Source organism: Eubalaena glacialis, chromosome 5, assembly GCF_028564815.1.
Source record: "Eubalaena glacialis isolate mEubGla1 chromosome 5, mEubGla1.1.hap2.+ XY, whole genome shotgun sequence".
Lineage (NCBI taxonomy): Eukaryota > Metazoa > Chordata > Mammalia > Artiodactyla > Balaenidae > Eubalaena > Eubalaena glacialis.
The window spans coordinates 92404035-92419733 of record NC_083720.1 but is presented as its reverse complement, the minus strand read 5'-3'; the positions used below and the strand labels follow the sequence as shown (position 1 = coordinate 92419733).

The 15699-nt window shown below is 37.8% G+C and overlaps 1 protein-coding gene across 2 annotated transcripts in view; it reads left to right on the top strand.

Moving 5' to 3' along the window:
* RASSF6 (Ras association domain family member 6) overlaps positions 1 to 15699 on the top strand; it is a 57383-nt gene that overhangs the window by 25404 nt on the left and 16280 nt on the right. The window contains exons 1-3 of one of the 2 annotated variants that reach the window (XM_061191459.1): positions 2904 to 2971; positions 4766 to 4844; positions 9890 to 10029. In XM_061191459.1, coding sequence (XP_061047442.1) covers positions 2952 to 2971; positions 4766 to 4844; positions 9890 to 10029 — 239 coding nt within the window. In that variant the 5' untranslated portion in view covers positions 2904 to 2951. Of the gene's footprint in view, positions 1 to 2903; positions 2972 to 4765; positions 4845 to 9889; positions 10030 to 15699 lie in introns of those variants that run through there. The other variant, XM_061191458.1, reaches the window with a different exon arrangement.

Here is a 15699-nt window from a genome sequence, read left to right as displayed (position 1 = left end):
ATGATTCTATGTGTTCATTCAGTTAGAAGTCCAGTTTACATAGAAGTTTGCTATTCCTTAGTTTTATAAAAACACTATTCATGTTATATATTATGTGATAATGTTTTTTTAAAATCCTTATATATTATGGATTATGGATATATTATGATACAGTATTTCATGTTCGAGAAAACCAAGCTCTTCTTAGAAAATCAATTTATGTATCACACGTAAAGTATTGATACACAGGCTGTTTGTACCATGCCAACTTCTTGGGTGTCCCTGTGGCTTCTAGACAAATTTGTAAACCGAGAAGACTGGATATGGAATTCATTTCTTATCACCCACTTTATAGCTTTGTTAGGGCAGTTGAACAGCTGCTAAGCAGTCTGGTCTAGGCTGGGCGGGGGACTCTTTGGGGCTGAGAGGGAAAAGTACACAGATGATTTTTTTACTTTTTTATGAGATAGGGAGGTCCATAGCTAACATTTAAGTTAAATCCTAAAAAATACATTATAATTACCACTGACAAGTCACCATGTATATTAAATCAGTCTTCCCTTTCCTGACTAGGGACTGCCTAGATAACACTTTAATGGTGGCCTTTGGATCTCCTAAGCCAAATAATCCCTATACTTATTTTAGGTCTCTTCTAGACTTTAGATTCTTCTGTACATGAGGGACATTTGATCACCTTTCCACAGAACATAGCCTTGGCTCTCTACCCCAATACCATTGCAATTTTTCCATTCATCTTGCTGCGTCCGTGTTGTTTTGTCCTGCAATCTGTCTTCCATAAGCTCCCTAGTGGCCCTTAAGCGCATCATACCTTACACTTGCCTGCAACCTCCAGTAACTGCCCATTGCCTGCAGGGTGAATTTTAAGCTTCTTAAAATTGTTCACAAGGTTCCTGCCTGCTTCTTCATCACTCACCATTCCCCATTTTACATGTTCTACTCTTAGAGTCCCAACTCGTTAAGCTTTTGCCACAAAAACTACAGAAATATCTAGAATGTCCTTGTTAATATTTTCTTTGCCTGGTAAGCTCCTCACACTCTTCTTGCTTAATCCTTCCCCTCCAAAGTGCACAGTAGGCAGCGTCTATTCCTTCAAGCTCTCACCCGCCTCAGTGTATGGCTGAGGCCTCTTTATTGTGCTCACACAGCAAATGTATGAATGATGACCATTAGGACAGGTCTTCTGTTAGAGGACAAAATTTGAATCAGTCAGCAGATAAGAGATAATCAACTTGACCATAACTTCTTCAGCTCTTTGTGCCTTTAATGCCAACAAGTCGAGTGAGAATGTTGCAGGCTACACTTTATCCTCGTGTTGTATTAACCCATTGCTTCATCAGGTGCATAAACTAATCATCTTCAAAAGTTCCTCTGGTAAAGTCCATACGATTAAAATGTGATGAAGTTTTAATATTTGGAATGCATACACCATTACTATAGTTGTTCACCTAACTTCTGGATTTTCTTTTCTAGTTTCTCCCTTTATTGCACCATTAACTTACCTAATTTTATCCCAACACTATTTGACTGAACTCTTTTCTTCTTCCACATGCCAAAATCCTTCAAAGTTTCATTGATAGTCGGAAAGATCCTGCCTGTGGTGAGAAAACTATGGAAGATTTCTGTGGTATTTAGTTACCCTGTGTCACACATGGTTTATAGGTTGGCCAACTATCTCTGTAAAAGGTCAGATAATAAATATTTTAGGCTTTGTGGGCCATATGGTTTGTATCACAACTACTCAACTCTGCAGTCATAGAAAGAAAGCAGCTATAGACAATAGGCAAACAAATTAGTGTGGCTGTATTCCAATAAAACTTTATTTGCAAAAGCAGGTGGCCTGGGACCACAGTTTGCTGACTCCCTGGGTCATTTGGAGACTTATTTCTGTGCAGAAAGATCTAGTCAGGTTTCTTCAGATACAGAAACATTTTCCAAGTAGCTTGTTCCCAGAGAATTATCTTTCTAATCAAACATGGTCCTGAGGTAAATACTTTGAAGGATACTTGTACCATACCTTATCATGCAGTTTAATCAGAAACAGAAGCTGAGGGAATAAGGTTATGTAAAAATTCATTTACTTTAATAACAACTCTCACAGCTCAGCATATCAGGAGTTGCATCCCAAGTGAACCGGAAACTTCCATATGCTGCCCTGGCACCCAATAATGAGAGCTATAAAAGTCTTCATGCTCTTTACCAGTATGTTAATTTTAAGGAACCATCCCACAGCAATGACTCCAATGAAACAAAATCCCTTGTGTGCCCAGTGATGTTTAGAACAGAAATATTCATCAGCACTAAAATTCTAAAGTAAGCCAGTTGGGAAACGGAATAATAACATGGAGGAATTCTGTAGAATTTTTTTATGTGGTGTTTGTGTGGAGTGTCCTGATCCTTGGAAATGTGCGCATTAAAAATTACAAGTGAGAAAAGTCAAGTGGAAAGTATGTTTACCTGATCTCAAACATAAAAATCAATATACATGAACTCTGTCATTCAGTATTCATTAAATGCTTATTGAATAAGAGCCCACTATGTGCAAAGCTCTGCTCTAAGCACTGGGAAGACAGCAATGAATAAAATAGACCAAAATTCCTGCCCTCATGGAGCCAAGTATTCTTATGGGAGGGAGACAGGTATTGAAGATCAAAGGGATTTTATCAATGACTATATCTGGAAGTTTAATATCATGAGATGTCTCCCCCATAAAACAACTTATATAAAAAAGCTTTCCACCTGTTGATATGTTTGGTTTTATTTTAGGAATAAGACTTCTTCTGATGATTTCATTCAACCAGTGTTTGTTGAGTTCTTACTATGTGCCACGCTCTCTTCCAGGCACATGAAACATAGTGTGAACGAAACATGGAAGCAAGCCTAGTCTCTTGGAGCTACAGTCTAGTGAAGGAGACAGAATATAAGATAAATAAATAAAATATATTCAAGGTTAGATGGTGACCAAGGGGCAGAGGTAAGGAGGAAAGCAGGATATGAATGTTGGGAGAAGGCAAACTTTCAGATTTGGTTGTCAAGAAGGACTCCTTGAGCAGGTGACTTTGGAGTAAATAGCTAAAAAAAAATGAATGCACTAACAGTGTGATGGCGTGGGGGAGGTCATTCTGGGTAGAGGGAGCAGCATGTACAAAGACCCTGGGGTGAGAATGTGCCTGGAGTACTCAAGGAACATCAAGGAGGCCAGCGGCTAGAGTTCAGTGAGTGAAGGAAAGAGAAGTAGAAATGAGATGGAAGGTGTAACAGGGATCAGATCCCAACTGGCCTTTGAAGTCATTGGAAGGATATTGGTTTTTATTCTAATGATGAGAAGATATTGAAGAGCTTTGAGCAAAGGAGAGAGGTGATCAGGTTTGTCTTAAAATAACTCCTGCTGTTGAGAATAGACAACAAACACAGGGAGGCTTTTAGGAGACTGTTGCCATAATGCAGGTGAGAGAAGATAGCTTGGACCAGCAGGGTGAGTGAGAGCAGCATCTTGAGCTGTGGTAGCACAAAGGGAGGACGGAGGTGTGGCAGGAACCAGCATTCCCATTGCCAGAGCCCACCTGCCACAGAGGGTGAGATGCTCAGGAGCAACAACCATTCCTGAGCTGTTGCTGGATCTCCAGTGGAAAGCATAAAGTCAGGCACATACTAGGTGCTTAAATTAGGTTGATTAAATGTTGTAAAACAAAAAAGGAATGTGAAATGAAATCTGTTTTACAGCTGCCTCCTGCTATAGAACACTTTCCTCACCACTTTGCCTGCAGTCATTTTCCATCCTTTGGTTATTTATTTATTTATTCTCTTATGAAAATATTTTAATTGTTAACTGTCAAAATAAAGCTAACTCAAAATTTTATAAAAACAACAACAACCCCGGGAAGAACTTGACAACAGAGAGGACAGTAGAAAAATATTTAAAATCATCTCAAATCCTACCACCCACTAGAAATATTTTGATGTATACACTCCAGAATTTTTTTCTTTTCTTTTTTTTTTTTTTTTTGGCCGCACTACACAGCTTGTGGGATCTTAGGTTCCTGAACAGCGATCAAACCTGGACCCTTGGCCATGAAAGCCTGGAGTTCTAACCACTGGACAGCCAGGGAATTCTCTTTTACTCCAGAATTTTAAACAAAGAATATTTTTAAATGTCAGTTTGTCACTGTCAGACAAAAAGAACCTATACTTACACCATGTGGAAAATAACTCCGTCCTTGTTTATCAGGAAAGTCTTTCAAAATAGCACATAAATTAGCTACTACACATTGTATATGCAAAACTACGTGTTTATATATAGGATTAATCCACACCCCTGCAGGGAAGCCAAAGCTTTCATCAGGGTTTCAAAAGATACTGTGACTTAAATGGGTTGAGAACCACTGCTTTAGATTATATATTCAATTCAAACAGCTCTTTGCAGCCAGTCATTTCTTCATTATGGAAAATTTTGAAGGACTTTTTAAAAATCAAATTCAACTTTGAAATTATTAACACACATCTTCACTAAGGGAAAGTAACCACCTAAGACCAGATTTTATTTGTTTTACTTTGATTATTTATTTATGAATTAACACCTTCAACATTTGTTGATGTCCTAAAAAGGCTTCAGTTTTCAATGACCTGTATTAAAATGACAGAATAGTAAAGATTCCATTGAACCATTTTTTCCTATCTCATACATTTTTGAACTGAAGTCACCATTATTGCCTTCTACCATTAAAGAGCCTAAGACTGATTGTAACTGAATGTAATATTGTTTTTTTAGGGAACAACTTAATTCTTTATTGAAGACCTATAACATCTTTTATAGGAACCAGAAAAATCTGCATATTTTATACGGACAGGTAAGCCCGTCAAAGAAATGCAGTACAGTTTGATTCACAGAAGAAAAAAAATCCATAAAAGTACAGAGAAGTCAGGATAAGTTGGAGTCCATAACGCAAATGGTCTGGGAGAAACAGGTGAATCTTTAACTTGATCATGATTTTTCAGTTTTAGACTATATTGCAAAATCCTAGTCCTGAAACATCTGTGACTTTCCAAGTATTTTTTAGAATGGGAAAAAGTTTAAAACAACTTTAATGACATATTTGCTTTCTACTTTGAAAACAGAGTATGAACATCTTTTGAACAGCAATTCCATTAAAAATCTATCCTAGAAACAATTCAGCAAGCATTTTTAAGGTTGCAACTGGCAGGCTACTGTACAAAGTGGCCTTAGATTGGTTTTTTTAATGCCTCGTTCTCCACAGGTCTTTCTACTCAGTCTTGTATTCTAATGGGACTCACTTCACATCTTTGCAATATCTTCCTGGTCCTAGGGAACATTAGAACCTTCTACCTATGTTTCAGATCTTCAAATGTGTACAGCATTGACTTTAGGTCACCATTGGCTTAAATCTGCAATTGGAACAGAAGGAAATTTATAAACCTCTCTGGCCTTTACTAGTGAGCTTAAATGATTTAGTTTGATTGGACATTTCAATTACCTGCCCAAATGTAATTTCCTACAGAAGTAGGAAATAACTAATCCCTTTATAAAGAAATGGGCTTAAATTTTTTAAATGGCCTAATTTTAAATTATTTCAATATTATCCTGTATCTTAGATCTCTCATATAGGTAATTGTGAAAATATAAAATTTAAGAAAAGATCAAAACTTTAAGAAAATGATTTTATATTTTAATTCAGTTGTTTCCACAGAATTCATGATGTTAAGAAGTTCGTTTCCTTTAGGAAAATGTTTGAATTTTGATGTGACAAACATATAAGTCGAGGCATGTCATTTCCTATTCTGTGAATCAGTGCTCAATTTGTAAAAGTCATTTGATTTTTTAGAATAAAGTGTCTGTCTTACATGATTTTTTAAAACTGTATGAAGTAAAGTTTACAGTGAGAATATCAGATTGCTTAATCTTTCCATCTTTACTCACTGTCAATAAAGTTAGAATCCGGAATTTTCCAAGTCTCTGACTTAGTTACAATGATGGACACTGTTAAAAGGGGCAGTCCATGGAGAATAGCATGTAGCTTTCTAAATCTCTGATTAATTAATTTAATGAATATTTATTGTATACAACACAGCAGACATTGTTCTAAAAGCTAGAGACATAGCAATGAAGAAACTAGACTATGTCCTGCCTTCATGCTGCTTACATTTTAGTAGTCAGAAAAGAAACAAAAAAGTAAACTGTGTATCCAATGGCGATAAAGGCTGTGGAGAGGGACTTCCCTGGTGGCACAGTGGTTAAGAATCTGCCTGTCAATGCAGGGGACACGGGTTCGAGCCCTGGTCTGGGAAGATCCCACATGCTGCGGAGCAACTAAGCCTGTGCGACACAACTACTGAGTTGCCTACTGCAGCTATGTGCTACAGCTACTGAAGCCTGCGCACCTAGAGCCCGTGCTCTGCAACAAGAGAAGCCACCACAATGAGAAGCCCGCGCACCACAGCAAAGAGTAGCCCCTGCTCGCCGCAACTAGAGAAAGCCCACGTGCAGCAATGAAGACCCAATGCAGCCAAAAAAAGAAAGGCTGTGGAGAATAACAAAGCAGGGAAGAGGGCTCAGGAATCTAAGTGGATGGGGAAAGAGGAACATTTGACCAAAGACTGAAAGATGTCAGGGAGCAAACCTTGTAGAAGTCTGTGGGACACACATTCCAGGCACAGACATATCCAGCAGCCCAATAAAGGTCCTGAGCCTGGCTGGTGTAACTGAGGTACGGTGGGGAAGCCAGTGCAGCAGGGACCTTGTGGGAATGGGATAGTAGAGAACAAGGAAGCTATAGAGAGAACTGAGAAGGAGAGGGCACCAGAGCATGTAGGCTCTTATAGATCATTGTGAAGACTTCAGCTTGTACTTGGAATGAGATGGAAAGCCACTGAGGAGTTGTGGTAGTATCTAAAGATTCATTTTAAAAGGATCTCTCTAACGAACTTATGGTTACTGGGGGGAAGGGGGGGAGGGATAGTTAGGGAGTTTGGGATTGACATGTACACACTGCTATATTTAAAGTGGATAACCAACAAGGACCTACTGTACAGCACAGGGAACCTGCTCAATATTATGTAACAATCTAAATGGGAAAAGAATTTGAAAAAGAATAGATACATATATATGTATAGCTGAATCACTTTGTTGTACACCCGAAACTAATACAACATTGTTAATCAACTATACTCCAATATAAAATAAAAAGTTAAAAAAGTAAAAAATAAAACGATCTCTCTAGCTACTAGGAATACATAGAGGGGCAAGAGAAGAATGAGGTAGACCACAAAGAAACTGTTGAAATAATCAGGCAAACAATGACAATGGCATAAACTAGAATTGTGGTAGTACCCATGGTGAGTATAGCCATATTGGGGATATATTTTTAAGGTAAAGCTAATAGGATTTGCTAACGTATTGGATTTTGAGAGGTTAAGTATGAAAGAAAGATTAATGGTGACTTTAAAAATGTTGACCTGAACAACTGGAAAGATGGGCGTTCTATTTACCAAGATGGGGAAGACTGGGAAAGGAAAATATTTACAGGAAGAAAGATCAAAAGTTAATTAGGAACATATTAAATTTGATGTCAAGTTTGACAACTGAAGTTTAGGGGAAGGTTTGGGCTGTATATCTAAAGTTGGGAGCTATTAGTTTAGAGATGGCGTATAAGGATCATTGAGATCACCAAGGGTATTGGTGTAGATCTAGAAGAGAAAAGGCCTAAAGATTGAGACAATGAGATTAGATAAGTATAAACAAGCCTTCAGGGATAATTTATCTAGTTACTTTCAACAGGGATGATTTCTTTTTTTTTTTTTTTAATTCAATTTATTTATTTATTTATGGCTGCACTGGGTCTTCGTTGCTGCGCACGGGCTTTCTCTAGTTGCAGCGAACGAGGGCTACTCTTGGTTGCGGTGCGCAGGCTTCTCATTGTAGTGGCTTCTCTTGTGGAGCACGGGCTCTAGGTGCACAGGCTTCAGTAGTTGTGGCACGCAGGCTCAGTAGTTGTGGCTTACGGGCTCTAGAGCACAGGCTCAGTAGTTGTGGCGCACAGGCCTCGTTGCTCCATGGCATGTGGGGTCCTCCCGGACCAGGGCTTGAACCCGTGTCCCCTGCATTGGCAGGCGGATTCTTAACCTCTGCGCCACCAGGGAAGTCCTAGAGATGGTTTCTGAAATTAAAAAATATTCTGATATTCCTTACATGAGAAAACCTCATTTTCTGATAATAGGTGGAGTGTTTCTTCTTGAAAGCAAAAGTTAGATAACCTGAAAAGAGCAGTTATTCTATGAGTTTTTGATATAAGGGATTCATTGTAGTATAATTAAGCCACGAAAAGATTTATACATCAATAAGTAAAATGTAGGCTCCGCATCATGTACTGCCATTTCAGAGAGCAAATTATGTTTGGCTGTTAAGGACAACTGATTGGTACCTGACCTCACAGTGATCTGAGATATGAACACAAAAGGGGGAGAAAGAGCAAAACTTTGTTTCAGGAGTGACTCCAAAGTAGGTTTGTCAGCCAAAGAAATAATAAGCAATAACATTTATTGAGCACTTTATTTATTTTTTTTTTTTTTAAATTTATTTTTGGCTGTGTTGGGTCTTCGTTTCTGCGCGAGGGCTTTCTCCAGTTGCGGCGAGCGGGGGCCGCTCTTCATCGCGGTGCGCGGGCCTCTCACTGTCGCGGCCTCTCTTGTTGCGGAGCACAGGCTCCAGACACGCAGGCTCAGTAGTTGTGGCTCACGGGTCTAGTTGCTCCGCGGCACGTGGGATCTTCCCAGACCAGGGCTCGAACCCGCGTCCCCTGCATTGGCAGGCAGATTCTCAACCACTGCGCCACCAATTGAGCACTTTAAATACGAGGTCCTATGAATCAAGGATTGTTATGATTTCATTCTTCAGAAGAAGCAGCCCAGTTTTATAGGTGTTTGACATCTTGTCCAAGAGAACACGGCTAGGAAATGGCAGAGACAGAGTTCAAACACAGGTCTGTCTGATTCCAGAGTCTGGAGTTTTCATTACACTCTCAAATAAGAATTGAGTCATTTATGTTTATATTTATTATGTTTTCTAATTATTGATTTTTCATAATAACAAGTAGTTATTGCATGTTAGAGTAGTTATTGGATAGTTGGAATATTCTTTCTATATTTTCCAAATTTACTATAATAATAACACTACTTTAGTAACAGACTTTTACATATATAAGAGAGAAATAGATTAGAAAATACATTCTATGGGAATGTGCTTTGTTATTAATATCTACATCCACAGGATAAGTAAGTGTTCAATACTGTTTACTAATTTTTCTTTGCATAGAATTTCCTTCTTTTGTTATAATAGTTCCAACTTAAAAGAGATTATTCAAGTGCTATTGATTTTTTTCAAAAATATAATTTGTTGTGTATTTTACACTGTGTTTTTACGTACATTATTTCACTTGTTCTGCATAAGTTTGTGAGCTAAATTTTTCCTGTTCAGAAATGAGAAAATAGCCACTAAACTGAACAATAGCTGTTCTTCTGATTTCTACTTTAGCACAGTTTTTAATTCTGCTTTAATTTTAAGCTAAATAGAATTAGAGAATTAAAATTCCACTTAATTGAAGAAGCAGAGTTCAGAAAATATTTTAGCATATTGTGCCCTCTGGTGGGCATGTCATTACCATTATGACTTTGCTGGTTATAGCTGTTTTCAAAAATAAAAGAATGTTTCAAAAATAGAATTGTTTTGTAGATAAATTTAAAAGCCAAACAGTCCCACCTGAGAATTTATTTTTTATCTATTAAGATGTCTTACAGACTTCATTTCTACATCTTCAGTTAAAACATTTGCCTCTATAAATAATACAAAAACAGTGTTTGAGATGATTGGTTTCTTCCCTAGACTGACGATGGTAAACTAATTGTTGAAGGAACGCTGGACATTTTCTGGGGAGTAAAGCGGCCTATACAACTGAAAATACAAGATGAGAAGCAAATCCCTTCTTTCACTGTGCTGAAGTCACCAGATGTCTTTTCCAAAAGGTGAGCTACCTTTTATGATTTTAATTCCTTAGAAAATGATCTTCATATTTACCTTTTTTGTGTGCCTCAAGGATGAAAGCTCTAAAGTTTATATACAACCTCATTTAATCCCCCGTCAACTCTAGGACGTAGGTGTTCAGAAACCAGGGCTCTGAGAGGTTAGGTAGTTTGTGCAAGATCCCCAATTACCATGTAGCAGAACTGGACTGGACCTCAGGTCTATGGGTGCCAGAGTCTGGCTCTTGACCTCTCTGCTGTATTCCTTCTCTTCTGGGAGACTGCATTCTTTCACTAGAAAAAACAAAATGTAAAGGCAAGATTTCATTAGCCCTGGTCTTATCACCAAAAAGGGGGGGATAAAATTTAAATTTCTCCTCTTCTTAGAACAAAGGGCTTTTCCTGCTTTCTGGAAAGGAGACTTAATTATGTTCTATCTGATTGTTGTGTCCTGTTAGGATCAGGACAAAGTGCATGTGAAGTACAGTAAATGCACAAAACAGTACTCTGCGTGGGTTTATGCAACTGTACCTTGAATATATAAGTTGGGCTGAGATATATATTTTCATTATCCTTTACAATTTTTAGAAAAGTTAATAAATATTCCCAAAGAAATCACAGATATAAATATTGTTTTCTTCCTCCCTCCCTTCTCCCTTTCCTTTTTAATCTTTGGCTTTCTAACGCATCTCCCTTTCGTGTATACATGGAGGTATCAAGCGTTCTCTTCATCCATCCTTCTATCCATAACTAGATGAGCTGGAGTTCTAGCAGGAGAGAGGATGGAGAGAGAGCAGCAGAGATTGACCTTTGACCTCAATCTGACCTTTGGTCATAACCAAGGAAAATCGGGTATCACCTTGAGGGAAGCACCACTTTTCCTTTAGGGAAAACACTGAAGTCCCACTATGATTTGCACCTTGCCAATCTTTCTCAAATGTGAGGTTCCAGCAATTCTGAACATTTTATAATTCCCTACACATATCATGCAGTTTCTTACTTTCCTGACTCTCTGCCTGGAAGCCTATCTGCTTCTCGACATCCATTTGCTAGACTCTCCCACCAATCCTTTAAGATTCAGGTCGGTAACACGTTCTCCAGAGAGCCTTTTCTGACCCTGTAGTAGGTGCCCTGACAACTTTTCTATATCCCTTTCAGAGCACGCCGTTAACTGTATTTTTAAACCCCTGCGTCCCCCTCTAGCCTGTGAGCTCTTCAAGGGTAAGGAGCATGCTTTATTCATCTTCATCCCGGTGCCCAGCAGTGTGTCGGCACAAAGAGAGGACTCAGAATTTAGTATCGAATGAAGCCCACGGAATCCTGGTGGTTAAATTACCTCTACTCTGTTGGGTAAACTGTCTCCCCATCTACCACTTCTCATGAGTCTCCCATCCAGACTAATGAAGGGCAAAGGGTCCAGTACTTATGAAGAGCAGAAGAGAAACCACAGACTTAGGCAGCCTGATGAAGCCCTGCATCCCTCACCTTCAGGTACTAGAAGATGGATGGGGCTGATGATTCTAAATGACGAGGAGCATCATTTAAAAGTAAAAATTACCCCTGGGCCCTGCTTTTAGGAAACTGTACAAGGTATGAATTTGGCAAAATTAGCTATCATTCTTCATATTACCTAAGAACTCATTGCAAAGTTCTCTGAGCAGCCAGCTCTTTTTGATGCATTTAAATTATTTGAATCATGAACGCTTGATTAATATGGAACACTATGGGAGGATGTCAAAGAGATGCAGTAAGCTACATGTATTAGCACATTAAGCTGTCATGATTTTGAATGGATATCCCAAGATATTTTCTTTAATTTCTCCAATTAAAATTCAAACCCTTGTTCCTAGAAACACTGAATTTGAGGATGAGTTTCAGAAGCCCAGGTAGACAAGGTATATTGATGCCTTTCCATATTCTGTGGCAGTTTATAAATTAATCTCCTTATGTTGTGCCTTCCATAGAATCCATTTGCCTTTTCTTATTGTTTATCAGAACAGTGATGTGAAACAAACATAAATTATCTCCTTTAGTTTAAAGCTGAGAAAAAAAATAATAAAGTTGAGAAAGACTACCCTAGAAAACTTTGCTTGCCCTTTACCACAGTAATGAGACTTACTGGGAGAATATTTGAAGTGCAGTGTATCAGATTTTTCTGCTGGGTAAGAATTGTCAGAAAAAGATCCTTGGTCTCTGATTCCCTAGTGGGGTGCAGAGCCACTTTGTTTCAATCCAATCCTAGACACCCTCACTCTGGTTGCCACCCTCAAGGTGGTATTCATTTAAACTCTGAGCCTTGAATGAAATTGTGTAAGGAAATGAACTATTCCCTCACTCCCTAAGAATTCTTATTGTTCTCTTTCCCACACTGGGTTTGTGTGGGCAGAACTTATACCTCTACTCTCTCAGGATCACAGATTTAATATCTCCAGTGGATGGATATGGAATGTGGAATGAAAGACGTGGAAGTTGTGTACTTAGCTGCAGGAAGGGCTGCAATCTTTTCTTTCAATTCACCGTTGGGGAGAATCATCAGTTTGTCAAGCTAGTTTGTTTTAATTATCTTTGAAATGAGTCACACTGAATCAGCTTAATGGGAGCGGTATAAGTTTAAAAATAAATCAGTTTCAGCTGTGACCAGTTGTGATCTTTTATGGAAACAATTCTACGGACAGTACTTTGATCTCTCATATCTGGTCCAAGTATTTTGTTTTGGAAATTTTTGGTAAAAACAGCTTTATTGAGGTTATGTTTGCTTGCACCAGTTTTCATTTCTGCTTTTAATGTCTTTCCAAAGTCTGCTTTGACGTGCGTTGGACAAGTCATGGCAGAATGGCATAAAGAGCAAAAACTGGACAGGTGTACATTTGAATGACATCAATAGTGTTTTTTCTTTTACAATGTGGGTGGAGAAGTGGCCGTCTTCTATGTGTCTATCAAATTTCTACCTCCTTTTTATTTTGCAGCTCATTAGAAAACCTCCCCACAGTTTAAATTTGCTAATGGTGTATATCCTGAAGCTTGATCAGGGCAACGCTAAGAGTCCTGTGCTTGGGCAAGTTAAGCTATTTGATATTACATGAAGTCCCAACCAGTTTTCTTTGGAAAACTTTGGGTAACTGCCTTCAAGCTTAGTCACTTGCACAGTTGTATGTGGAGACGCTTCAAATTACACAATCCAGAGCTGAAAACGGGTGGGTTTGGGGATGATGGGGGGGTTGTTTATTTTTGCTAAGATGGTAGGAAGGAAAATGGGCCAAACACTGACCATATTGAGGCATGTTTGTTTCTCTGTATTTGTGTGACACCACTAAGCTGAGAGAAGGTGAGGACAGGGGTGAAGTTGGGCAGGATTACCAAGAATTTATAGCACATCACTGATCTGGTGTGCTTGGGCTCTCTCATCTTCCCCCATGGGAGATAGCATTGGGGTGCTTTGCCTTTTTAGTTTCCATTTTTCGTTGGTATTCTGTCTTTTCCATTGCTAACACTCTTTCTATGATAATCACATCTGCCTTTTTAAATTAATCTTCTATAGATTGGGGAAAATTGATAATTTTATCTATCATAAGAATAACTAGAAAAGGGAGCCCTCCTACACTGTTGGTGGCAATGTAAATTGGTGCAGCCGCTATGGAGAACATTATGGAGGTTCCTTAAAAAACTAAAAATAGAGTTACCATATGATACTGCAATCCCACTCCTGGGCATATATCCGTAAAAGATTAAAACTCTAATTTGAAAAGATACATGAACCCCAATGTTCATAGCAGCACTATTTACAGTAGCCAAGACTTGGAAGCAACCTAAATGCCCATCAAAAGAGAAATGTATAAAGATGATGTTGTATATATATATATATATATATATATATATATATATATATATATATAATGGAATATTACTCAGCCATAAAAAAGAATTAAATAATTCCATTTGCAGCAACATGGATGGACCTGGAGAACATCATACTGAGTGAAGTAAGTCAGACAAAGACAAATACCACAAATATCACTTATATGTGGAATCTAAAAAAATGATACAAATGAACTTATTTACAAAACAGAAATAGACTCACAGACACAGCAAACAAACTTACGGTTACCAAAGGGGAAAATTGGGAGAGGGATAAATTAGGAGTTTGGGATTAACAGATACACACTACTATATATAAAATAGGTAAACAACAAGGACCTCCTGTATAGCACAAGAACTATATTCAATATCTTGTAATAACCTATAATGGAAAAGAATCTGAAAAAGGAAATATATACGTATATATATATATATATATATCTTAATCACTTTGCTATACACCTAAAACATTGTAAATTAACTATACTTCAATTGAAAAGAAAAAAGAAAAAGGAAGAATAACTAGAGTCTGAGTCAGGACCAAAACAGTTCTCCTTTGAGTTAAAGTTATTGCCTAAAGTTCTTGGACTTTTAAGACATTTATTTTGACTGGCTATATTCTGTATAGTACAGCTTACTAGAAAATTAATAAACAAATATATTAGGATTATCTTATCTATGTCATAAGGCTTTTATTATGAGGCTCAAATGATATAGAAGTTGTAAAAAGACATCAAAGGAAGAGATCAGAGATCAAGGAAGAAAAGGACCATGTTTATTCATATTTGCCACCATTCGTATGAATAAGCATTTTTTGTTGTTGTTGCCACCAGTGACATTTGGGAAGAATTAATGCCACAAATTCCCTATGGGTGAATATTTTTTCGTCATAAGGAAAACAGACATTATGGAAGAGACTCTTAGTAGAACTAAGACTGGTCCCAGCTACGATAGTGTCTATTAACCTAGAGACATCTAGAAACACCTTGGATCCCTAATGGCTCCTGACCCATCATGAAATGGATACAGATGATGGGGATTATGATGAGGAGGATAATGAAGATGAGGACAATCACGATAGTTTTTAACACATATTGAGTGCTTACTACGTGTTGGGCACTTTTTCAAGGATTTTACACAAATTAACTCATTTAATCTTCTCAATAACCTTATCCTACCTCATACTATAATCATCCCCATTTTATAGGTGAGAACACTAGTGCACAGAGAAGATAAGTAGCTTATCTAAAGCCAGAAAGAAAATAACAATGAGTGTTGGCCCAACTGGTAAAAATAAGCAGTTGCCCAGTTTTATGTATTCTGGGCATTAGAATGCATTGAAAATTGTTAGTACCCTATATAAATCATGATTTTCCAGAAAAGAAGTTTCTCATACACTTTCCTCCTTTATAAATTGCATTCTTTATTGTGCTCAAGGGTCTTAAAGATAGGCCTTATATCACTATATTGGAGTCACTTTACCTAAAAATGCTTTGAATACAACAGGAACTTAACGCAAGTTGGCAGAATAAACACTTTGTATCTAAACTCTCCTAAAAGCATTGTGAGATATCTGTATAAGAATGGATTCTGTATGGTGTTAGGGAGTGTGCTAATTTCTTTCTTTTACGTGTAGCTGTCCAGTTTTCCCAGCACCACTTATTGAAGAGGCTGTCTTTTCTCCATTGTATATTCTTGCCTCCCTTATCAAAGATAAGGTGACCATATGTGTCCATCGACAGATGAATGGATAAAGAAGATGTGACATATATAAACAATGGAATATTACTCAGCCATAAAAGGAAACGAAATTGAGTT